At 49.6% G+C, this 25,097-nt stretch overlaps 3 protein-coding genes across 4 annotated transcripts; 1 reads left to right on the forward strand and 2 right to left on the reverse strand.

Annotated features, from left to right (window-relative positions):
- Positions 1 to 8,865: 8,865 nt before the first annotated feature.
- Positions 8,866 to 10,919, forward strand: CLPS (colipase). Of its 2 annotated transcripts, XM_060111143.1 has the most exons (3): positions 8,866 to 8,949; positions 10,205 to 10,327; positions 10,788 to 10,919. In XM_060111143.1, the coding sequence occupies exons 1-3, from the start codon at positions 8,866 to 8,868 to the stop codon at positions 10,917 to 10,919; spliced, it is 339 nt and encodes a 112-aa protein (XP_059967126.1). The 2 variants fall into 2 exon arrangements, with proteins under 2 accessions (XP_059967126.1, XP_059967127.1); XM_060111144.1 differs by lacking the exon at positions 10,205 to 10,327.
- A 2,012-nt stretch (positions 10,920 to 12,931) lies between these two features.
- Positions 12,932 to 15,461, reverse strand: CLPSL1 (colipase like 1). The gene is given in 5 exon segments (XM_060111453.1): positions 12,932 to 13,052; positions 13,054 to 13,223; positions 13,969 to 14,063; positions 14,150 to 14,208; positions 15,340 to 15,461. Coding segments are annotated over 5 exon segments (567 nt in total).
- A 6,054-nt stretch (positions 15,462 to 21,515) lies between these two features.
- Positions 21,516 to 23,900, reverse strand: CLPSL2 (colipase like 2). Its single transcript, XM_060111454.1, has 3 exons — positions 23,817 to 23,900; positions 22,986 to 23,108; positions 21,516 to 21,611 (listed from the first exon to the last, which is right to left on the reverse strand). The coding sequence occupies exons 1-3, from the start codon at positions 23,898 to 23,900 to the stop codon at positions 21,516 to 21,518; spliced, it is 303 nt and encodes a 100-aa protein (XP_059967437.1).
- Between the last annotated feature and the right edge of the window lie 1,197 nt (positions 23,901 to 25,097).

Consider the following 25,097-nt stretch of genomic DNA (forward strand, 5'->3'; position numbering starts at 1 on the left):
CCCAGTCCGTCCCTCCCTCACCGCCCCTGCATATTTCCTTTTTTCCCCTCTTTTTCAAAATATCTATATTTTTCCTGAATTTATAGGTAAATACATGATTAGTATATAGAAAAATTCAAGAAAGTTACATAAAAGAATAAAAATCACTCATAACCCCAAACTGGAAGCTTTAGGCAGGTCCGGATTTGAGTCAGCCACTTGTTAGCTAAGGATGTAACTTTCCCAAGCCTCAGTTTATTCATCTATAAGATGGGGATGATAATAGTATCTATCACATAACAGTTAGGTAAAATAACATATGTAAAATGTTTAGCCCAGGGCCTCACATATAAAAGTGCTCAGAAATGTTTATTATTATTATTACTATTACTATTGTTATTATTATTACCTCTGTTAACATATTGGTGTATTTCCCTCCTCCTGGACATACTGCTTTACACAGTTGGATAATAATGTATACGTATTTAGCATCCAATTTTTTTCTCACATTACTAGTTTTTCAAAAACATGATTTTAGGGGCCTCCCTGGTGGCGCAAGTGGTTGAGAGTCCGCCTGCCGATGCAGGGGATACGGGTTCGTGCCCCGGTCTGGGAGGATCCCATATGCCGCGGAGCGGCTGGGCCCGTGAGCCATGGCCGCTGAGCCTGCGCGTCCGGAGCCTGCGCGTCCGGAGCCTGTGCTCCGCAACGGGGGAGGCCACAACAGTGAGAGGCCCGCATACCACAAAAAAAAACAAAAAAAAAACCAAAAAAACATGATTTTAGTCTTTATGTAATAATTGTTTAATTATTTCCCCCTTTGGGGTATTTTGACAGTTTCCAATTTTTTCACTATTAAAAAGAACCTTGCATTAAATATATTTGCGCTGTTACCTATGTTTCCTCTTCCTCTTAAATCTCTGGTTTTGTGATCAGTCTTCGCCATCAGACTGGAAGTTCATCAAGGCATGGCCTGTGTCTCCACCATCAGACTGGGAGCTTCCCCAGAGCAGGGGTTGTATGTTCCCCCATTCAGAAAAGGCCCTAACCTGGGGCCAAGCTCTTAGGAGCTGATGGACATTCTTTGTTTGGCCTGACCAGCAGAACTTCCCCTGCCTCTGAGAGAAGCCTCTCTTGCTTTCTGAGGTTCTGGTGGGATAGCCAATCACAGGGCACACAGACCCTAGAGACAGGTCTGGGTGTGACCCAAGCTAGGCCATCAGTCTCTCCCTAGGGAATCTGAATTGGTGGTGGATTGACATGAGGAAAAAAAGGTATTGTTTAGTCAGGCCGTGGCAACATCCTCAAGAGATAATCCATAAACTGCTACTGGGAGCTTCAGAGCCACCTTGATTCCTGCTCCACCCAAGACAGGTGGCTCTGTTCCATCTTCAGCTCTGTGACTCACCCACTATCTTTCCATTTCCTTCTTTTTTGCTTTCATTAGCTAGAGTAGGTTTTCGCTATTGGCATCAAAGAGTCCTAACCTGGGAAATTCCCTGGTGGTCCAGTGGTTAGGACTCAGCACTTTCACTGCAAGGGCACGGGTTCAATCTCTGGTCAGAGAACTAAGATTCTGCAAGCTGTGAGCCTGAAAAAAAAAAAAAAAGAACCCTAACCTGATCCAAATATTAGCACCAGAAAGAGGGTTTCAGGCCCAGGCTTCAGACAAAAGGCTTTGATATTCCTGTTTATGTCTGGAGTTGGGAAAACTGCAGCCCATGATACAGAGAGGAGAAACAGCTAATCAAATTATCAGCTGCAAACAATAGGGATCATGTGCCCTCTGAAGGTCAAGTTCTGGGGAACTGAGTAGCTTTGGCCACAGACAGATTTAAAGGTAATGAAGAAATCAGGAACACAGAGTAGGGTGACTGCTTATAAAGGCAATGAATAATGTCAAACAAGACAAGCCCAGTTGTCTAGATTATTGATTCAAGGAATAAAATGAATTGCAAGACCTTTATGTGCAATGGCTTGAAGAATTCATTAAGTCTTATTGCTAGAGGGCATAGGACCCTTAAAATAAGATTCAGGTGTATGAAAGGACTGAACTGCAAGGCCTTTAACCCATCCCATGCTCCTGAATTGTTAGACCAGGTCACCTCAGGAACTGGTAGAATCCTCACCTTGGACCCCTGACCCTTGAGCTAAAGGGTAATATACTAGGAAGAGCTAAGCCAATGCCCCTGGTGCTCCCTCTCACTCTCCAAATAATAAAACAGTATTATGTCCCCATGGGAGCTGTAGAAATCAGTCACTATCAATGACTGGAAAGGTGCAGGGGTGGTGGCTCCTATCTCTAGTGGACATTTGTCACATTGTTTTTGGTTTTGGCTGACCAGCCTCCTAACCTCCTTCCTATGTGCAGGTGATACCCTGCTGTGTGGGTCCTGCGGGGAGATGTTGAGCCTCTTCTCTCACTGTGGAATTGAAGCCCCTTCCTTGGCCTGCTCTAGAGAGAGCATGCTGGCGCCAGGTAATGATGGATTGCTATGGCATGACATCCCACCCTCCATGGGAAGGTCCTGAGGACAGCAGGGAAGGGAAATATTCATGGAGGGTAGAACTTCAAGTGCTGTTAACTATCTATCCCCAAAAGATCTATCAATACATCCTAATCCCCAGAACCTATGAATGTTACATTATTTGGAAAAGGGTTCTTTGTAGATATAATTAAATTGAGGATTTTGAGATAAGGAGATCCTACCACATTATCTGGGGGAGGTTCCTAAATCCAATGACAAGTGTCCTTCTAAGAGACACAGACAAGAAGACAAAGAAGAAAAGGCAACATGCCTATGGAGGCAGGGACCAGAATGATGCAGCCACAGCCAAGGAAGCTGGCAACCACCAGAAGCTAGAAGGGGTGGGGAATGGATCCTTCCCTAGAGCCTCTGTAGGGAGTGCAGCCCTGCTGACACCTTGATTTCGACTTCTGACCTCCAGAATTATAAGTGAACAAATTTGTTGTTTTAAGCAACCTAGTTTGTAATAATTTGTTATGGCACCTCAGGAAATGTACCAACTCTCCGGTAAGGGGAGATGGCCTAAGGTACAGATGAACACCACTTTGTGGGCAGCAGATAATAGACCAGTCATATGGCCATTATCTTAGACAGAGTAAGTTTGGAGAGTTAAATAAAAGTTTGGGGAAAGGGAGCCTTCAGAATAGGGGCAAAAATTAGAGAGTATTTGGGTTCAATGAGAATGTACTCCAGAGGCCTGCTACTACAGAGTCCTTTAACATCAGTTAAACAGGATGATTCACTCTGTGAATGCTAGCCAGCCTCCTTCCTCAGCACCCCCATTCCAATCCCACCCTGCACTGGCTCAAAGACCCCTAACAATGTGTCCACGGTGGGACAGATGGAGACTGTGGATGAATCTTCCATCAAAGCCAATACAGCCAGTCACTACTGGCCCCCAACAATATCAACAAACTTTGAGCTCCTAGTATGACATCTATAACTCTCAAAACTCAATAATAAGAAAACAAACAACCCAATTAAAGATTGGATGGCAAAAGATGCACACAAATACTTCTTTCAAAGAAGATATGTGGATGGAAATTAAGCACATGAAAAAACACTCAACATCATTAGTCAGTAGGCAAATGCAAATTAAACCACACATACCATTATACACCAGTGAGAAAGGCTCAATTAAAAACAAACCCCCCCAAAACTGACAATGTCAAGTACTGGCAAGGATGTAGAGCAACTGGAACTTTTGTATGTTGCTGGTGGGAATGCATATTTGTTCAGCCACTTTGGAAAACAGTTTGACATCTCTTAGAAATGGGAACAAACATTTGCCATGAGACTCAGCCGTTTCACTCCTGGGTATTTGTCTCAGAGAAATGAAAACTTGTGTTCACACACACAAAAAAACATGAATATGTGTAGCAGCTTTATCCATAATTGCCCAAAACTTTTCAGAAATAAACCAAATGTCTTTCAGGTGGGAAATGACAATGGACTACTTCCAGACAATGGACTTCCACCCAGACAATGGACTACTATTCAGCAATAAAAAGTAAGTAGCTACTGAAACCTGCAACAGCATGCCTGAATCTCAAAGGTGTTAAGTAAAAGAAGCGAGACACCACCCCCCAAGAGAAATATATACAAACTGTGTGATTTCATCTATATTACATATAGAAAAGGCAAAACTACAGGGAAATAAAAGAGATTTGTGGTTGCCAGGATCTGGTGGTGGGGTTGATTATAAAGGAATCATACAAGGGAACCTTTTTTTTAGGTGATAGAAGTGTTCTGTATCTTGGTTGGGGTGTTGTTTCCATGATGTATGCGTTTGTCAAAACTCATGGAACTATATACTATAAAGGGTGGATTTTCTGTGTCAATTATACTTTAATTTTTTAAAAGGGGGGTTACTCATGTTGGTAGGGTACCAAATCCTGACTGTCCAGGGGAGAGAGTGTGCTGTTACACAAAGGGAACGGAGAGGTATGCGTAGAACATATGCATGGGCTGCCTCCTATTACTGCCGTGTCCAGTATAAAAAATTAATGGAAGGAAGAAACAAGTTAATGAAGGCTTCAGTAACCCAACACAGGGGCAGGCCCATCAAGGGCCCAGATATCTCATGGCTAGAAGGTCTGGGTCACTGTACAGCATAAAGAACCCTGATCAGTGGAGATGCTGGCTGAGAGCAAAAGGAACAGGATGGGAGATGGAGGATGAAAGTCACAAGCACTGTCTACAGCCACGTGGTGCCTGAAGAAAGGAGGACTCTAGAGACTTCCCTGGCGGTCCAGTGATTAAGACTCCATGCTTCCACTGCAGGGGGCATGGGTTCCATCCCTGGTTGGGGAACTAAGATACCGCATGCCGTGCTGTGCAGCCAACAATTAAAAAAAAAAAAAGGAGGACTCTAGTGTCTACCCAGATTTTCAATTTTGATGTGTCATGTATATATTTATATACCCTACTAAGTCTCTCTTCTTTGATGATGTCTAACTTTAATATTTAGTCCCTGAGCTGTAGAATATTGAGATGTGATTGTGACCAAACTAAAAGAGGGGTGACATAACACAGACGTCCTGGACCTAGCGCTGGAGTAATGACTGATGACACATTGGGCCGTCTCCCTAGCTTTTTTCAGAGGATGGTTATGATGTGTTTGAAGGGAACACTAGCAAGGAGTGAGGATTATAAATATGGGAAGAAAAGAGTTCATGTGTTTGTTGACCAGTGAAGGGAGGGGCCATGCTAAGAGAACAGAGCACAAATTTCAGCAGGACCAGAAGGCTGAGGTGGGACAAGGGACATCTTCACAACAGCCATTGAGGGCCCAGAGGATCAAAAGGACCCCTTCCCCTAATTCCTGAAGTCACATAAGCTTCACTCCACACTCAGTCCAGTCTTGGTCAGGAGAATGGGGTGGTGAGGGGAACCCTAAAGGCTGAGTATTGAATTAAAGACTGGTAACCTGAAAGTCACTGAATGTCTCATTTCCTACCCTCACCTAAATAAAATGGATACTGTATGGTCAATGTACGTTTAAAAGCTAAAATTATTGCACATCCCAGTTATAATTTGAGCCTGCTTCTTGGGAAAGAAAGATTATCTATGAACTAGGCAGCCACGAGTGTCTATTGTTCTTGTTTGCCCAAAATCCTTCCCCTTTCTTTGGTAACAAAAACTCACTCTCTATTTGGAGAACTGCCCCTCCCCTTTCCATCCTCCTCAGGGCTCTGCCCAGTGCAGATCATGAGTAGGGGTCTGGAGGACCCAAACTAAGTCAACCTGAGTCTATTGATTGGGAATCTGAATCTTGAGTGGATTCCCTGTCTGCTCTCCAAGCTGACTCCAGGGCTGTTGCACATCTGACCTTAATCCAGAGCTGTGAGCCCCTTCCCAGAACTGCGCTGTCTTTGTTTGTGGCTTATGTAAAGGGAATGTGTTATAGGGGAGTTTCAGGTCCCATAGGGGCAAGAATGCAGCAGCCATGGGAAGGGGGTGTGTGTCTGTGTGTATGTGTGTGTGTGTGTGTGTGTGCACAAGTATGTGTAACCAGGACCTGGAAATCCATGAGCAAGTCAGGGCACAGCTGATGCTGTTTCTTCCCAAATGGTGAATCCATTCTTCCTCCCCTCTGCAGTCCAGCTTTCTCCGTGTCTTCATCAGCACGTCAGAAAACTGCCTTCCTGGGCTTTCCTAGTTCCATGTTTCAGATCAGCTTGAAGGCCAGCTGGTGGGCACAAGCCTACATCCCAGGAGAGCGCCTTGGGTCAGATGTCCATTCCTTGTCTAGTCTGTCCGGTGGTGGGGTGCAAAGACAGTCTCATTTACTAACATGGCTGCCAGAGGCCCGTCCTTGTGTATCTGGGGTGGATCTTGGTGAACGAAGACTGGGTGACACCCAAGAGGAGTTTGCCACATCTCTGGGTCTACAGCCACTGTGGCCCAACCCCACTTACCAGGAGGCATGACGACACCCATCCCCCACCATCCCAGGTGGTAGGACTTGACCAGGGAGAATTTTGCCCCCTTTTATTTGTTTGTTTGTTTGTTTTGGCCGTGCCACGTGGCTTGCGGGATCTTAGTACCCAGACCAGGGATGGAACCCATCCCCCCTGCTGTGGAAGCGCGGAGCCTTAACCACTGGACCGCCAGGGAAGTCCCTGTTTGTTTTTTAATTGAGGTGCAGTATCTACATTACATACAGTAAAATCTGTTCTTTTTTGAGGGGGAAAAACCCAAAGCAAAACACTCTTTACATTGGAGAAAGGGTGGTTAGACCGTATGAGGTTTTGGTCCAAAAAGTCCTTAATTACTTCTTGCTTACATTTTGGAAGCACAAACATTGCCAAAGTTCTCTTTGCTATATTCTTCATTTGTAATGGAAAAATCTCCATTCTTTCTCCTCTGGGAAGGTGGCCATGAGCTGCTGGCAATACTAGGACTGATGCAGTTTCATAGCTTCAATCACAGATAGAAACAGCTCCTCGGTTCCAGTTTCTTCCCAGGCCCCCTAGTCTTGACTTGTGAGAAGGGAACGGAAGGGTGGGGAGAGAAGGAGGGGTCAGGATGAGCTCATGGGGAAAAGTAGTTTTAAACACTGAGTTCCATAAAAATAAGAGAAGATAGTGTTCCTTTAATCAATGACATTTCCATGTCTCCGGAATTGGGTGGGTTTCTCTCATTTTGAGGGTCTCCTGGCTGGTTCCTCCAGCTGCTCCTCTCTACGCCACCCTCAGTGCTGTAAGGGGGAGTGACAGGGGGTGGCTACACGGGCTGAGCACCTACTATGTGCCAGGCACTTCTATGGGGTTTCACATACACTGTCTTACTCAATCCTCATTTTACTAAGAGCTATCAACCTCTTTGCCTCGATAAAAAAAACTGAGGCTCGGGCTTCCCTGGTGGCGCAGTGGTTGAGAGTCCGCCTGCCGATGCAGGGGACACGGGTTTGTGCCCTGGTCCGGGAGGATCCCACATGGCGCGGAGCGGCTGGGTCCGTGAGTCATGGCGGCTGAGCCTGCGCGTCCGGAGCCTGTGCTCCGCAACGGGAGAGGCCACAACAGTGAGAGGCCCGCGCACCGCAAAAAAAAAAAAAAAAAAAACTGAGGCTCACGAAGATTACAAATTTAAATAACTTGTCCAAGGTCATGTAGCTAGTTATGGTGAGTTTTGAAGTCAGGATAAAGGCAACCCAGTCTGGGGCCTCCCCAGCAGGGCCGTCTTCCACCTCTGGGTTAGGGAAGGGGTGCTTTGCTACAATGAACAGTCCTTCAGGGAAAACTGCTCTGGTACCACACCTGAGCACACTCAGGCAGCTGTGCCCTTCCCAGCCTTCAGCCCAGGCCGTCAGAGGCTCACGAGACCCTCCTCATCCTCAGCCAGGACTAACGACTGCTCAGGCTCACATGTGGCCTGGGGTAGGGGACAGGGTGAGTGGAGCCTTAACTAAAGTGGTGAGTCTTTAATGCTGGAATTGCACATGTTAAATGAAGTGGAAAGGAACGGGAGAGAGTCGCTGGAGGAGGACTTCCTAAGGGCCCCTAAATCACTCCTGCTGGCACCCCCGGTGGGAGGGTGGGAGGGCGGTACACCTGGAGTGAGAACACACACCCCTCGGCCAGGGGTCGCAGGGCTGGTCAGCCCAGGGCCCCGGCCCTGCCTGAAAATCCCCGAGGGGGCTTGGGAAGGTTGAGGGTGGGGAAACTGGGCCCCCTCCTCACACGAGTCTGATACTGCCACATACCTGGGTTTGGGTGAGGTCAAAAGCAGGGCCCAGACTGGGGTGAGGCAAGAGAGGTGTCTAGGACGCAAAATTTAAGGACGTGCTCACACTCTAGGTGTCTCACTTGCCTCACCCTAGTCCCAGCCCTGCCACGGAGCTCAGGGCGCCAGAGGTGAATACAGCAGTGATGGCAGCTAATGTGTACTGCTCACATGCGAGCCCTGTCCCAGGCTATGTGTGTTATGTATACAACATATGTTAATTCACTCAGCTCTCACACCTCTTATCGGTTGACAGATAAGGGGACAGATTCAGAACAGATAACTTGCCCAGCTAATAACTCGTACAGGTAAAAGTGTCCCAGAGTTCCCACTCTTAAAATGCTGCCGTATCAGCACCCCCTGCCCAACACACGCACACTCACACGCACACACACACACACACACACACAAAGGCACCAGGTGCCAGGTGGTGCCCAGCTACCTTATCAGGACCCACCCCAGCAGATTGGCCACAGCTGGGTCTCTGCCCACGGCAGGCGCTGCGGGACTGGGAAGGTGGGTCACGTGCGGATGAGGCCCCTTTTATAGCCCCACCAACACCTCTGGCTCTGTCTTTTGCCACCTGACCTGAGCTGCCGGCCACTACCTACGCCAGCTGTGCCCACTCATCATGGAGAAGGTCCTCGTCCTCCTGCTCCTCGCCCTCGCGGTAGCCTATGCGGTCCCCGACCCCCGGGGAATCATTATCAACCTGGTAAGAGGGTCTTCAGGGCAGGAGTCATCTGAACCCCGAGGTGGGAATTCTTTTTAAGCTTGGATTTGACCTCTGGGTGGGTCAAGTTGTCCCCACGTGGGGCTACCCAAGGGCTGGGAGGTAAGGCGTCTCTTCCTTTACTGCCCATTCCTGTCCCACGCCCCTTCCGCAGGGGCCCCAGAGAAGGCTGATCAGCATGGAGCATGCTCAGAGCAGCGGTTCAACCTGGCTGAGGGCACTTTATAAAAATCCAGAGCCGAATTCCCTTGCAGTCCAGTGGTTAGGACTCAGCGCTTTCACTGCCACGGTTCAATCCCTGGTCGGGGAACTAAGATCCTGCAAGCCATGGTGCAGCCAAAAAAAAAAAAAAAAAAAAAAAATCCAGAGCCCTGGGCTCCTGGCCCGGAAACTCTGGCTCAGGAGGTTCAGTAGTTTAAAAAGCTTCCCCAGTGATTCTAGCTTCTGACCTAGCCTGACCAGACCAGCTCCAAATGCCTCAGGAATACTTCCTTATTTAGTCCTCATAAGAGCCACGTGAGATAGGTACTATTCTGATCAACCCCACTTCCAAATGGAAAGCTGACACAGGGGAAGGTTCAGTCACCTGCCTGAGGTCACACAGCTGGAAAGTCTTGAGCAGGGGTTGGCGCCCGGGCTGGCAGGCTCCAGAGCCAGGCTCTCACCACTGCCCACGCTGCCTCTCCACCAAGGGCACAATTGCGAAAGCCCTTTGGGTTAAGAACTCAGTTCACAGGTTCTTAACTCAGGGCCCTGCATGGACTCGGAGGGTCCGGGATGCCCCTGAGATTATTTGTAAGGGTCTATGGGGGGGAGGGAGGGAGGAGTTTTCCAGGGAGAGAGGGTACTCAACCTTCACAGGCTCCTCGAGGGATTGGGGGACCCAGAAAGGTTTGGAGACCCTGCTTGCGGGCCACAGGTGGCCACTCCAGATGGGAACTCTGAGGCATAGGGTGGACCAGTGACTTGCCCAGGGTCACCCAGGGAGTTGGTAGCACAGCCAGTTCTAGAAGCCAGGTGTCCTGTCCCCCGCCTGGGGCTGCTTCTCCGGCACCACACTGCCCGCTTCTCACGTGGGTGGATGGGGGGTCGGGGTGGGAGGAGAGGCCGCCAGCCCCAGGGGCTGGATTCCTTCACACATGCCTCCCCCAACCGGATAGTGTGTGGCGAGGTGGGGCTCTGGGTGGAGAAGGGATTAAACGGAGGGGGGCCTGGGCTGACGGGCTGCCCCTGGCAGGAAGAGGGCGAACTCTGCCTGAACAGTGTCCAGTGCAAGAGCAAGTGCTGCCACCGCGATTCCGGCCTGAGCCTGTCCCGCTGCGCACCCAAGGCCAGAGAGAGCAGCGAGTGCTCCGCCTTTGTGAGTGCGGAGTGCCGGGGGCGGGGTGGCGACGGGGAGGACAGCTCCGAGGTGGAGGGCCCTCGAGGCTTGGGGGGCGGGGGCGGGGGGGATCAGGGAGGGGGCTCCATATGGACACGGAACGTTGAGGAGATGAGAGGGAGGTCAGCAGGCTTCAAAGCCCTTTCCCATCCCATCACCTCTCTTGACCCTCACCACGGACCAGTGAGATGGGTGGGGCAGCCATCTGTTATCCCTGTTTCATGGATGGGTACCTAGAGGCTTCCCAGAGAGAGCACGTTAGTAAGAGCAAGTGAGCCACACGGCAGAGACCAGAACTCAAGTCCTCCAGGCCCACAGCGCCCCCTGGGGAGGCAGTCAGGAGAAGCACCATCTGAAAAGACAGACGAGTCAGGCAGGGCAGACGATGCCCAAAGTGACTCCCACAGCCTGTGACTCCACTGGCTCCTTGTCTCTGCAGACCCTCTATGGGACTTACTACAAGTGTCCCTGTGAGCATGGTCTGACCTGTGAGGTGGACAAGACCATCGTGGGCTCCATCACCAACACCAACTTTGGCGTCTGCCTCGATGCTGGCAGCTCCAGAAAGTGAGGACACTCACCCAGGCTGGCACGTAACAGGGCACTCGTCCTCCACCACCTCTCCCTGGCTGGCCGCCCCTAGACCAGCACCTCCATCTTCTAATTGGATCCTTGGCAATTAAAGCCCCTCTTGCAAACCTTCCCCAGGCTCCTGGATGTTCTTGCTTAATCAGCGTCTTCCTTGATGTTACGTCAAGCTTTTCGCCCCATCAGGGCAGGTGTCCTCCGAGCAGGAGGAATGGGTCTGGGGCCAGGCAGGATGAGGCTGACAGACTGGAGACAAGGTTGTGCAACAGGCCCAGCCAGGCTGGGAATGTTTCCATTTTTTCTTCTTTTTTAAAAAATTTATTTAATTTATTTTAGTTTGGGCTGCGTTGGGTCTTCGTTGCTGCATGAGGGCTTTCTCTAGTTGCGGCGAGCGGGGGCTACTCTCCGTTGCGGTGCGTGGGCTTCTCATTGCGGTGGCTTCTTATTGAGGAGCACGGGCTCTAGGTGCGTGGGCTTCAGTAGTTGTGGCACGCAGGCTCAGTAGTTGTGGCTCGTGGGTTCCAGAGCACAGGCTCAGTAGTTGTGGTGCACGGGCTCAGTTGCTCCATGGCATGTGGGATCTTCCCGGACCAGGGCTCAAACCCGTGTCCCCTGCATTGGCAGGCGGATTCTTAACCACTGCACCACCAGGGAAGACCTATGTTTCCATTTCTGAGGAACAATCACACCTCCCTGGGAGGCCCTCATTGCCCCTCAAGTTCTCAAGCAGATAGGCGCACACACACACACATCTCTGGTGGGGAGTTATAATGGCCCAAATTCTTTGCCCTGCATCAAAACTTACCAGTCCCCTCTCCTGGGCTCTCACCTCTTTTCTGGGCCAAACTTTCAGATGTGACAGCTAGCTGATACAATCTGTGTGTTAAGGGGTCAGACCACAAACAATTGCTATAAGCTTACTCTGTGCTAGCAAATTCTCACAATGACCTTGGGAAGGAGAATTCATTGCCTCCACTTTATAGATAAAAGAAACTAAGGATCAGAGAGGTTAAGTAACTTGCCCAATGTCATGTAATTAGAAAAAGTTGCCACTAAACCCATCCAACTCCACCTCCAACGCTTTCTACAATTCCCTGTTCTTTCCCAATTATGCATACTAAGACAGGTGGGTGGAATTGTAAGGAATTTAGTTTTGACTTAATATAAAAATTTTATACTCCCTGGAGCCATCAAACCTGGGTTTCCTTAGGCAGTCCTGAGGTGCCGGTCACTGAGATGTGCAAGTGGAGGGTCACTGACCCCTCAGTGGGGATGCTGGAGAGGAGATTCACATAAATGAGGGAGAGTGATAATGAAATTGAGATGCTCTCCCAGCCCCAGGATTCTGTAGTTCTGGGATAATGAATCCTTAGAGTAACCATTAGGTGTATGAGTTAAGACTGGATTCAGCTGTAAGTAACAACAACAACAACAAAAACCCAAGTAATTACAACTTAAACAAAGGGGGCATATGTTGGGTTGGCCAAAAATTAATTCTGGGTTTTCCATAACATCTTACAGAAAAAAATCCGAACGCACTTTTTGGCCAACCCACTATTTCTCAGGCATGAAGAAGTCTAGAGATGGAAGTGCTGGCATTTGTTTGGGTGCTGGCAGACCTGCAGTTCTCTTCACCTCCTCTCAGCAAATGCCTTCACAGCAGCTCCTAACGTCAGATCCTCTCACCATGTGCTAGGAAGCCTTGGGTAGAGGCTGGGTTGGGGAGGGCGTGAGGGCAGAGTGCTTCTCCTGGGGCACCTTCTTATCTTGCCCTAACACCTCCAGGCTGACGTCTCCACATCTCCATGGCTACAAGTGGGTCACCTGACCACCTCTAGCTGCAAGAGAGGCTGGGAAAGCAAAGGGAATGGGATTGCCATGACTGGCTTAGACTAATTATGATCCCTCTCCAGGGCTGGGCACATTACTGCCCCAAAAATATTGGGGTTCAGCAAGAAAGGGGGGCAATGGCTGCCAGCAAACATTGAAAGTTCTTTATTGCAATGATTGTGCATCACCCCTCCTTCCTTGTCCCTCCCCTGTTGGGGGAGGCTCTGGGGACCAGGGACAGGAACACACAGTTCTGGGTAGGCACAGGAGTAGGTGGAGGAGAAGTGGGGGGAGGCAAGGAAGAGAGATCATTAAAAGAAAGTTTTCTTAGCTGGCTTCTTATTTTTTCAATTTTCTTACAATGGCCGTAGATGATTTTAAACGATTTCTCATTCTTCGGAAATATACAAGTCAGGCCCTGCTGGCAGGGACATTCGTTATACAGGCTGAGGAACGTCTGGGAAAGGCGAGACTTTGACCTCGAGCTTGGGGGTTGCTGTGCCCTCAGCCCCGAGGGCCAGCCCCCACTTTCACCACAGCCCAGCTCTGGGGCCCATCTGCTTGTGCACAACAGAGGAGCCTGGGCATAAAGACCTCCACACCCAGCTGCTCAGAGCCTCTGGTCACCTCCTCCAGGCTGACCCCTAGGGTTGCTAAGTGTTCTTTTCACTCCATCCCTGGCATCACCTTTCCCTTGTTAACCCATCTGCCAGTCCTAAGTGGATGAACACTGAAAGGGAGGCCCATCTCAGCTCCTTAAATCCTTTCTTAGGTAAGTCAACTCCCCTCTCCTGCACACTCAGTTCAGAGGCTGCCTCAGCCCACCTCCCCCCAGGAGGCCACGGCAGAACTCCTGGGGCTTGGGAGGACGGTGGTTAAGGCAGAGGTAGAAAGGGTGAGGGCCAGACCTAACTGTACCCATTTACAGTGCTACTTTCAGGGTTTGCTAAGATGACCCCTGAAGAAAGGGAACCCATATTAGAGAAAGAAGCATCGCCATGCCCCATGACCCCCCATCCAGGATTCCAAGCCCCTGGATTGGGGACCCACCTTGGGTCTGTCCAAAGGCTTCCCCAGCAGAGAATTCCCGGGTCATTTCCGCCGCCCCCCTGCCCCCCCGGGCTTCCCTGGCCTCTGGGTGTGCCCAGGCTCCACCTTCCGTGGGTCCCTCCCCCTCAGCTCCCCCAGGCACCGACACCCACCTCCGTGTGACACGTGCCACCCTCGGACCCCTTTAAGGAGCTGTGCGACTGGCAGTTCTCTGCCGCCCGGCGGCAGCATCCACTCGTGCACTTGCCTGGGAAAGCAAATCTCCCCAGTGTCCTGCGGGGAGACGGCTCCACCGCGGGCCCCCGCCTGCCTCCTCCCACACGGCGCCCTCACTTCCCCTCCACCCGCCGGGCTGGGCGGTCTCTGGACAGGGCCCCGGGGCATCTCTGCAGCTGGGGGCGGGGGACAGAAGGCACCTGCAGGACCTGACTTGTGCCTAGAGGGAACTAAACAGTTTTGGAAGGTTTGCCCTTAGTGTCCCCAAAATAGGTTACCTCTCCTCTGGTACACGCGAGGGTGAGCCAGACCTTCCTGTCTGCCACTGCACAAGCTGCTCTCCTGCAAACTCTGACTTACCCTTTCAGCTGAGCTTGTCACCTACACCCCCCCAAACACACACACACTCACACACATCAACGGCCCCCAGTGCTGGGGCTTATGATGTCACCCATCATCCCTCCATCAGACATTTTCAATAGTCTTTCAACAAGCAAATACTGAGCACCTACTGTGTCCAGGCCCTGGAGGTACAGCTGGCAACAAAACCAACAATTGCCTGCCCTGCTCAGCACGCCAGGCCCTGTGAGCCTCTCCCGTCCTGGCTGCGGCCTTCCTGGACACCCAGCCAGAGCAGTCCCATCACCTGGCTTTACCATGTTCACAACACATCTGACTCTCTGAAATTATCTTCTTTATCTTGTTTTTAAATTTTTCTCTCTCTCCCTCAACTCCAGGAGGGCAGGGATTTTTGCTCTCTTGTTCACTGCTGTATTTCTTAGATGCTAGGACTAAAGTCCTCACACACGGTAGGTGCTGAACAAAGGAGAATATTGTAATGTTCCTTTGATCTCTCTGACCTCATCTCCTAGTATTTCCATTCTCTCTCACTCCTCTTTCCTATTCCTTGAATATGCCAGGCAAGGTCCCTCCTCTAGACCTTTGCCCTGACTGTTACTCCACCTGGACTGCTCTTTCCACTGCCTGCCTGGCTCCCTTTAGGAAAGACCTCACACCCTTTAGGTCTTTGCTTAAACTCCCATTGTCAGTAAGGTCTTCCCTGAGCACCCTCTCCTCACACCACAACTCCTGAAGCCCCTTCCTTACTTTCTTTGTCCTCAGGTGTTGATCACCTGGAATTACATTAATATTTTACTTATTTGCCTCCTACAATAGAATGTCAGTTCTCCCAGGGCAAGGAGTTTTGTGTCTTGTTCACAGCCCCATCAGTAGCACCTAGAAAAGTCACTTACATATAGTAGGTGCTCAATAAAACGTGTGGAGGAATGAATGTCTGTCTCTCTTACCAGATGTGAGTGAGCCTGGGATGGGAGTGCTGTGTTGTGTTCACCTCTGCAGTGACGGCACCCGGCAGCACCCCGGCACAGCTCCCATGACTCCGGTGCGCTTTCTTTGTCCCCCCAAACATCTTCCACCCAGCACTCCCTGCTGCCCCCCACTTCCAGCTTTCACCCACATGAGCCTCTTTGCCCACCCACCCTCCCCAAACAAAGTCTTAGGATGGTGGCAGATGGTGTGCCCTCTACGTTCCTTACCAAACTTTTGACTTCTCCCTGGAAAAATGAGCCCCCAGTGAGGAGCAAGAAAAAAGAGAGGAGGAAGAAGAGGACCAGGAGCGCGGCCGCCACATCAGGGACCAGAGGTGGTGGCCGTGCCTCTAAGGTCCAGCTAAATACCCTGCATCTGCAACGTGAGTGCCATGTGACTGAGGCCTGGAGGGTGGGTAATGAGGTGTGATTGCCCAGTCCTGGGGTTGACAGGGAGACGCCCGCAGTGCCAGTTCCCAGACCAAAGGGACAGAGTAGCAAGCAATGGGGATAAAGCTGATGTTTCCCAAGAACCGCTGCTGCTTCCTGGACCATTTGCTGTGCTCATCTTGCTGCCAGCAGAATATCTAGTCTGTGTGCTTGGGCTCTGGCACTGGCGAGATCTGGGTTCAATCCCAGCTCTGCTGCCTCATGGCTGTGTGATCTTGGGCAGCCTTCTTAACCTCTTTGAGCCTCAGTTTCCCCTGCTGCAAGATGGGGCATAATAAGAGTACATCACAGGGATGATGCAATGCTTAAATTAAATAGTAGATATTTTGCTCTGCATTGAGTAGGCACCCAATAAATAGAAGCTGTTATTAGCTTTACAGTTAGAAGTCTTCAGTTAAAAAAAAAAAAAAAAGTCTTCAGTTAGAAGGATCTCAAAAGACTCTCTCATCCAATCCAATTGTGTATTATTAGTAACAAACAGCATTGTGAATATTTGTTTTGCAGATGAGGTGACTAAGGCCCAGAGAAGCTGCCAAACCTCCCCAAAGTCACAAAGCTATCAAGTAACAGAAGATTAGATTCTGGTTTTTATCTTTCCACTCCCTTCCTCCAGAGGCTTTCAATTAGAATTTCAGTAACTCCCTCTCTTGAGAAAATGCAGTGCGCCAAAACGCATTTCTGTAGGCCTTCTTGGTGAGCACAAGAATTACAAGCCCAGGACGCACAAAACACAAATGGTGAGTGGGTTGTGGCAGCGGATAATCAGAACAAAGTGCCTAAGTCTTGGGAGTGGGCGCGGGTGATAATGCTGCGGGCAGAGCAGCAAGAGACATTTTTACACATATTAGTCACAGTAGGTAAGGAAATGCTGTGGGAACAAACCGTCCAGGAATCACAGAGGCTTAACAGAACACAAGTGGATTTCTTGCTGTGAGTCAGGACTCTCTCCGGGGCCACCGTCCTCCCTGTGGTGACTTAGCAATCCAGGCACCTCCCAGCAATAGATCCTCACCTTGTCACCCAGCCATCGCAGGGAAAGAGAATTGGAGAACTCACAGGTTTTCTGGGTTCCTCACAGAGGGTGAAATCACCCCCTACCCAAAATTGGTTTGGATGTTGGACTGGATGATGCCACACATACCCAGACAATATGGAAATGTTTATTACTAGAATAATGAAACTTTCTGGGGACAGCAGCGCAGGTGCAAGGAGGTGTGAGTGGCAAGGATGAAGGGGCGGGTGGCTTTGACTTTTACTGCGGCTAGGAGATTGGGCCAGGGTGAGGGTTGCCTGAGCAGGCTGGGGTTTGTGTGGTTTGCACCTCTCACCAGCACCAAGGAAGGAAGCAGGTGCTTTTATCGGCTGGCCTAGATGGGGGGCAAAAAGGGAGTGAGAGCTTGAAAGCTGTCATTGGCCAATCATCAAAAATGGAGACTTCCTTGGGAATTCCCTGGCGGTTCAACGGTTAGGGCTCTGAGCTTCCACTGCAGGGGGCACGGGTTCAATCCCTGGTTGGGGAACTAAGATCCTGCAAGCTGCCTGGCATGGCAAAAAATAAAATAAAAAACAAAAATGGGAGTCTTCCTACCTAAGCATGGGCAAGTCTTTGCATCAGTCTTAGCTGTATATTTCTAAATGTGATTCCTCAGGCAAAGGGAAACAAAAGCAAAAATAAACAAATGGGAGAAGATATTGCAAATGATATATCCAATAAGGTGTTAATGCCCAAGATATATAAAGAACTCATATAAACTAATAAGGACCTACTGTACAGCACAGGGAACTCTACTCAATACTCTGTAATAGCCTGCATGGGAAAAGAATCTAAAACAGAGTGGATATATGTATATGTATAGGTATAACTGATTCATTTTGCTGTACACCTGAAACTAACACAACATTTTAACTCAGCTATACTCCAGTAAAAAAAAAAAAAACAAAAACAAAAAAACACATACAAATCAACAACAACAAAACAAACTACCCAATTCGAACTGCCTACCAGTACATCGTTAGCTCTAGGTCCTGGGAGCCAAGTTCCCCTGGCTTGTTAAAATAATAATAAAAGGTTTTATAGCAGTGAATTGCTCCCACTATACATTCTCCTTTTGTCCTTTAATAATAGAACCCCCCAAGCTTTAGCTGGGCACACAGATGCCCACATGAAAACTACACTTCCCAGTCTCCCTTGCAGCTATCTGCAGCCGTGTGACTAAGTTTTGCCCAATCAGATGTAAGTGAAAACAATTCCTGTGGCCTCTTGGTGATGCCCTTTTAGGAAGACTGAGCTACTTACTGTCCCTCTACCCCCTTTCTTCTAACTGGAATGTGGACACAGCAGTTATGGTGATGCACCATCTTTGACATCCTAGGGCAGAACTTCCTGACTAGTGTGTCTGGAAATGTGGATGCCTTCTGCCCTCAGGAGAGCCTCTTTAAGGCCCCAAGGCCCTTCTACTCTTACCCCAAGGTGCTATACACATATGATGTTTCTGTGTGTGCCGCGCTGTAAAAAATTAAGGGAAAAAAAAAAAAGAAAAGGAAACAGAGCAGCAGATGGCTGAGCAAGAGGGTGGAAGAAGGTGGAGGCATGGACAATCTCACCCAGCATGAGCCTCCAGCCAGCCTCCCCCAACTACCAGATGAGAGAGAAAGCATCTACCTTGCTTATGCCATCATTAGGGTAGGTTTTTGCTTCTGCAACTGTAAAGTTGTATCCTAAAGAACATAGGTGGTTTGGACTTGGAAATGATCTTACTGTCTACTCATAGGGAAATAGTTAAGTAAATATGGGTCCACGTATATAATAAAATTAGGCAGTCATTACTGTTTTAAAAAGTACTTTGGTGACATGAGGGAAATGACGGAGATATAATGAGATAGGAGAAAAAGCAATTTCTGATTTCTGCGTGAGGCAAAGGATCTCTGAGTTACACTGTGGTTATGTCAAATGAGGAGTGGTGGGTGGGTCCAGGGCAAGGTGACCACCAGGACAGACTGGACTGGGGGTAGAGTCTCGGTGTTCCAGTCTGACCCAGGAGAGGGGGTCCAGACATCAGAGCTGAGACCATGCATCTTCATCAGGATCTGGCCAGGAAAGGCGATGGTGTTCTGAGTCCTGACTGTGTTGGTGACCTCTTGGCTGGGGAGACACCAGGTAAAACCTGCACCCACCCCCATCGGAATAGTCCCAGAGAGGCTGACTCCACCTTTGCACCCTTGCACATAAGCCAGGCTAAGTCAATTGGCTAATTCCACCACAATGATTGATTCAGGGTTGAGCATGCAGACTAAACAAATCCAATCAGAACTAATCTTAGCATGTTTGCTGAGAATTTTGAGACAGATGTTTCCTTTCTCTGGGAGGCATGATTTGCATATGTAAGGTGGATTTGTGGTTAAGAGCCTGCCCTGTGGAGCAAGACAGCCTGGATTCAAATCCCAGCCTCACCCCTACTCTGAACCTTTGAGAAGCGTACTTTGAGCCTCAATACCATATTTGTAAAATAGGGATATTTATAGTACCTACTATAACTTTGTTGTGAGAATAAGAGGAGTTGATACAGATAAAAAAGCACTTTGCTCAGTGTCTGGAACATAATAAGTGCTCAATAAATCTTAGCTGTTATTATTATGTGACACCTGGAACTTTTGCAGCTACTGGAAAGGAATCCAGCCTGAGGGCCATGGAGCTACTGGATTCAGCCAGACCTGAGGACAGGCTGCTACTGCACTTCTAGTTCCAACCCCCAATGAATTCCCTCAGCATCTAGACCAGTTTGGGTTGGTTTTTTGGATAACTGCAGCAGAAAATACCCCATGGTGATAACCCATGGTGAGACCTTGGGCAAGTCATGTAGCTCTCTGAGCCTCAGTTTCTTTATTTTTTTAAAATGTATTTCATTGAAGTATAGTTGATTTACAATGTTAATTTCTACCATACAGCAAAGTGATGCAGTTATACATATATATACATTCTTTTTTCATATTCTTTTCCATTATGTTTTATCACAGGATATTGATTATAGTTCCTTGTGCTATACAGTAGGACCTTGTTGTTTATCCATTCTATATATAACAGTTTGCATCTGCTTATCCCAAAATCCCAATCCATCCCTTACCCACTGTCCCCCCTTGGCAACCACAAGTCTGTTCCCTATGTCTGTGAATCTGTTTCTGTTTCATAGATAAGTTCATTTGTGTCATATTTTATATTTCACATATTTCACATATAAGTGATATCATATGGTATTTGTCTTTCTCTTTCTGACTTACTTCCTTTAGTATGATAATCTCTAGGTCTACCCATGTTGCTGCAAATGGCATTACTTCATTCTTTTTATGGCTGAGTAGTATTCCATTGTATACGTGTGCTACATATTCTTTATCCATTCATCTGTCCATGGACATTTAGGTTTTTTCCATGTCTTGGCTATTGTAAATAGTGCTGCAGTGAACATCATGTATCTTTTCAAATTATAGTTTTCTCTAGATAAATGCCCAGGAGTGGGATTGCAGGATCATATGGCAACTCTACTTTTAGTTTTTTGAGGAACCTCCATACTGTTTTCCATAGTGGCTGCACCAATTTACATTCCCACCAACAGTGTAGGAGGGTTCCATTTTCTCCACACCCTCTGCAGCATTTGTTATTTGTAGACTTTTTAATGATGGCCATTCTGACCCGTACGAGGTGGTACCTCATTATAGTTTTTTTTTTTTTTTTTTTTTTTTTTTTTTTTTGCGGTATGCGGGCCTCTCACTGTTGTGGCCTCCCCCGTTGCGGAGCACAGGCTCCGGACGCGCAGGCTCCCGACGCGCAGGCTCAGCGGCCCTGGCTCACGGGCCCAGCCGCTCCGCGGCATATGGGATCCTCCCAGACTGGGGCACGAACCCGTATCCCCTGCATCGGCAGGCGGACTCTCAACCACTTGCGCCACCAGGGAGGCCCTCATTATAGTTTTGATTTGCATTTCTCTAATAATTAGTGACGTTGAGCATCTTTTCATGCGCCTGTTGGCCATCTGTATGTCTTCTTTGGAGAAATGCCTATTTAGGTCTTCTGCCCATTTTTCGACTGGGTTGTTTGCTTTTTGGTTATTGAGTTGTGTGAGCTAGTTTCTTTATCCATAAAATGGAACTGATGATATTAGAGAGTGTGGAGAGATCAATGCACCAGGTTGCTTTCCCACCATAGGCATGGACATTTTTGCATTTATGCTTCACACGCGTTCTCATAAACACTCTCTCAATGATCTCCACCCTCATGTTCCCCTTGAAAAGCATTCAGATCCCCCTCTCAGTCCCCCCTACCACATACCCATCCATGAACACCTCAACATACTCTCTCGAGGCACATTCCTCAACCGTGCCCCTCCCACATAGCCCTCCTTCCCAAGGCTTGATCCTTCCTGGATGCAGCCTCCTCTCACCCCCACCCCCCAGTTCCCTCCCGCAGATCCGCCCTGAAGCCACCAGGCCTCCAGACAGGGCCAAACCCCATGGGAAGCTCTATCATGCCTCCCGTCTCCCCTTTCAGCTACCCCCAGGCTGGAGCAATCCCTGTCCAGTTCCCTCTCCCAAGAAGTGCAGACAGAAGCCAGAGCCAGGAAGTGACTTTAATGTCTTTTGAGCAAGATGGGCCCCCGCCTCCCCGCAAGGAGGAGAGGGAGGGAGGGGTGGCAGTGACCAGCCTGCATCCTCCTCTAAATCAAATGGCACCGGCGGGTACAGACTGGATCCTTGTGTATGCAACTTAAGCCTACTTGGCAGGGGCATATGATGTTGATGGCGCCCTTGGTCTGCGGAAAACGAGTAAGAGAGTTGAAAGTTACCAAGGTGCAAGGAAGAAGGGGGTTTAAACTCCTTGGGGAGCAGAAGCAAGAGCACAAGTGATGGAGTGAGACAGATGTGAGCTCTGTCAGCTCTACAGCTGATAACTTTGTGACCTTAGGCTTCTTTTTCTTAGTTTCTGCATCCGTCAAATGGGGATAATAATAGTAACCCCATTTGTTATTTTGAGGATTAGACAAAATAAAGTAGATCAAGTGCCCATGATGAAAAGATCCTCTGGCCACTTCAGCTGTAGAGTTAGGCCACAGGAGCGGCCTGACTGGCTCCCTGGGCAATGGCAGCTCCCCAGACAGGGAGATGGAGGCTGAGCCCATCCTCCGTAGAAAGATTTGGGCCCAGGGCCAGAGAAGAGGCGAGCAAGAACAAGATGTACAATGCATTCTGCTCCCTGCATTTCCACCAGCTAATAACAACCATGCTCCATTGAGCACTGTCACGGCCATGACCATATACTCTTCCCAACAACGTGGTGGGGTGGGTACTTTAACCCCATTTTTCAGATGAGGAAACTAAGGCTCAGAGAGCAGAAGTGATCTGTCTGAGGTCACAAAGACAGGGGCTGGAAAAGCCAGGGTTTAAACTCAGGTCCAATCCCAAAACTGTGGGCCTGCCACGGCAGCTCCGCTCAAGAAATTAGGTCATAGCGGCAGGGAGGTAGGGATGGGTTGGGAGGTCTTCTCCCACCCGCTTTGCTGCAGTGATGTTAGGGTAGAGATATTCATTCATGCAACAAACATTTGTTGAGCACTGTGTGCAGGCACTAAGCTGGGTGGGTAGGGGTTCAAAAGTGAATATGCCTTAATCCTTCCCTTGCAGAGCTCTGCCCAGTGGCAGAGGCAGACAGAAGGCAGGCAAGTCAGGGAGATACATGCTCTGCTGAGGGTCTGGGTCCCAAGGGTGTCAGAGCTCCAAGGAGGGAAGTCTTCTCAGAGGAGGTGGCTGGAGTTGTACTGAAGGACAATTAGGAGTTTGCCAGGTGGAGAAGGGGGAAAGTCTGCTCCAAGGAAAGGGTAAAAAAAAGCAGGTGCAGCCACATGGGTTGTTTGTTTGTTTTGGTTTTTTTTTCCGGTACGCGGGGCTCTCACTGCTGTGGGCCCTCCCGCTGCGGAGCACAGGCTCCGGACGTGCAGGCTCAGCGGCCATGGCTCACGGGCCCAGCTGCTCCATGGCATGTGGGATCTTCCCGGACCGGGTCACGAACCCGTGTCCCCTGCATCGGCAGGCAGACCCTCAACCACTGCGCCACCAGGGACGCCCCACATGGGTTTTTTAACCCATCCCCACCCTACCTACCAGAAGGGGCTGCCCCACCCGAGTCTCACCTGGGGCAAGCACATCATGGTTATTGTGGCCCTAGGGACACAGAAGGCACCACCGTGGTCCAGGTTGATGAGACAGCAGTCGCTGTAGCACTCCGAGTGGTGGGAACACCTAGCCCCGTTCGTCTGTGGGGACACGCCCTAAGTCACCAGCTCTTTGGCAGCGTATGTGTGTGTGTGTGTGTGTGTAGGGGTCGGGGGGTCCCTGACATTGCCAAAGCCCCAGGGATCCAGAAAGAGAAGCCCTGAGATGGTCACCCCACCTCCCACCACACCCCCGCACCCCTCCAGCAGTACTCAGAGGAGCAGGGGGAGAGGAAGGGTGGCAGGTTAGTACTTTTCCCTCTGCTTCTCCTCTCCTGGGGGCCTCCCTCAGCTCTGTGGGTCCCAAAGGGTCACCTTTGTTGGGGGGAGAAAATACTCCCAGATCACACTTTAGTGGGGCGTGGGCAGAGAATGGGGTGGAGAGAAAGACGGGGAAGGAAAGAGTCGTGCCTAGAACGTCAGGGAGAGGGGTAGACGCTTAGAGCAGGTAGGTAAGGGGTGGGGGCAGGACCGAGTGTCCGGGAGCGGGTGTTGGGAGGGAGGGGATGGTGCTGGTTATAAGGCCACTTTCTTTCCCCTCCAGAGCCACCAGGGAGGTGAAGCAGGGCTTTGAAGTCCTTTGGGAACCTATCAAGCTTCCAGCCGGAGAAGAAATCGCCAATATGGGGTGGTTCCCCCCCATCCCCCTCTTCTCTCTCAAAACCCAACTGGCACCTTCTGGCTAGACGATGATACCTCGACCACCGCCCTCTGCTAGAGTGGAAGGTTCCAAAAGCTCTCTTGGCTCACCTTTGTAGACCCCTTTTTAAATTGAGGGAACGCGCCCCAGCAGGGGAGCAGCATCGCCGCGAGTATCAAGAGGGCCGCGGCCATGCGCTTGGGAAGCAGAAGTCCCGCCGGGCTCCGGGAGGCCGCGGGGATAAACCCTCCCGCTGCCACGTGACCCGGCGCCCGCCCTGGGCTAGGGGCGGAGGGTGAGGGAGTTAATGGTCACAGGCCACTCCAGAGCGGAGGCCCAAACCAGCAGAAACCCTTTCTAGCGCCCAGGAGGCTCCCAGCCCCCGGCAAAAGGATGGAATTAGGAAAGGCGCTCCTATGAGACCCTGACTCAGGCGTGGACCGGCCAGATGATCGATTTTAGGGGCCCTACGGCCATCCGTATGTATTACTTGCAAATTAAAACTTAAAACTGTAAACTAAAACTTTATTTTCAAAAATTATGCAAAATTTAGATGCTGAAATGAAACAGCTAGCTTCTTGATGTTCTGACTCTCTCTCTGCCCTTGGCTGCACCAAATTGCCCACCACCCCACCCACCCTGACCTTTTGGACAAGACAGCCCCGCCCTCTGGGGTTTTTCATACCCTCACAGGCCCAGACACGTCCTCTGTAAGAATCAGGAGGCAATGGGAATTCCCTGGCGGTCCAGTGGTTAGAACTCGGGGCCCGCTGGGTTCAATCCCCCTTGGGAGAACTGAGATCCCACAAGCCTTGGGCTGCGGCCAAAAAAAACAGCCAGGAGGCAAGACAAGATGACCTCTAAGACCTAGACGTCTTCCAGTTTTAAGGAGTCAATTAACTGTGAAAGAATTTGTAAATTGTATATAATTCACCCACCTTAGTATGGGGGCGAGATGGAGGGGGCGAGGAGAGGAAGACTGGGAAGGAAGAGGGTTCAGGGAGAGCTCAGTGGAACTGGGGGAGGCAGGCCTTCCGCACCATTTCCCTCTGGATGAAACTCGCACCTCACCCCACCCTTGGCTGCTTCTGCTTTTAAAATTTTGCTAGTGAGATCACTCTGTATGACAGTCTCTAGGTCCATCCACGTCTCTGCAAATGACACAATTTCATTCCTTCTTATGGCTAATATTCCATTGTATATGTGTACCACATCTTCTTTATCCAGTCCTCTGTTGATGGACATTTAGGTTGCTTCCATGTCCTGGCTATTGTAAATAGTGCTGCTATGAACATTGGGGTGCATGTGTCTTTTTGAATTATGGTTTTCTCCAGGTATATGCCCAGGAGTGCTGGGTCATATAGTTGTTCTGTTTTTAGTTTTTTAAGGAA

The sequence above is a fragment of the Mesoplodon densirostris genome, chromosome 10, assembly GCF_025265405.1.
Source record: "Mesoplodon densirostris isolate mMesDen1 chromosome 10, mMesDen1 primary haplotype, whole genome shotgun sequence".
Taxonomy (NCBI): Eukaryota; Metazoa; Chordata; class Mammalia; order Artiodactyla; family Ziphiidae; genus Mesoplodon; species Mesoplodon densirostris.

Coding starts and splice junctions, on each gene's coding strand:
- CLPS (XM_060111143.1), top strand. CDS start 8,866: ATGGAGAAGGTCCTCGTCCTCCTGCTCCTCGCCCTCGCGGTAGCCTAT. Junction 8,950..10,204: donor GGGGAATCATTATCAACCTG/GTAAGAGGGTCT, acceptor TGCCCCTGGCAG/GAAGAGGGCGAACTCTGCCT. Junction 10,328..10,787: donor GCAGCGAGTGCTCCGCCTTT/GTGAGTGCGGAG, acceptor TTGTCTCTGCAG/ACCCTCTATGGGACTTACTA.
- CLPSL2 (XM_060111454.1), bottom strand. CDS start 23,900: ATGGCCGCGGCCCTCTTGATACTCGCGGCGATGCTGCTCCCCTGCTGG. Junction 23,109..23,816: donor TTAAAAAGGGGTCTACAAAG/GTGAGCCAAGAG, acceptor GTGTCCCCACAG/ACGAACGGGGCTAGGTGTTC. Junction 21,612..22,985: donor CCATGATGTGCTTGCCCCAG/GTGAGACTCGGG, acceptor CGTTTTCCGCAG/ACCAAGGGCGCCATCAACAT.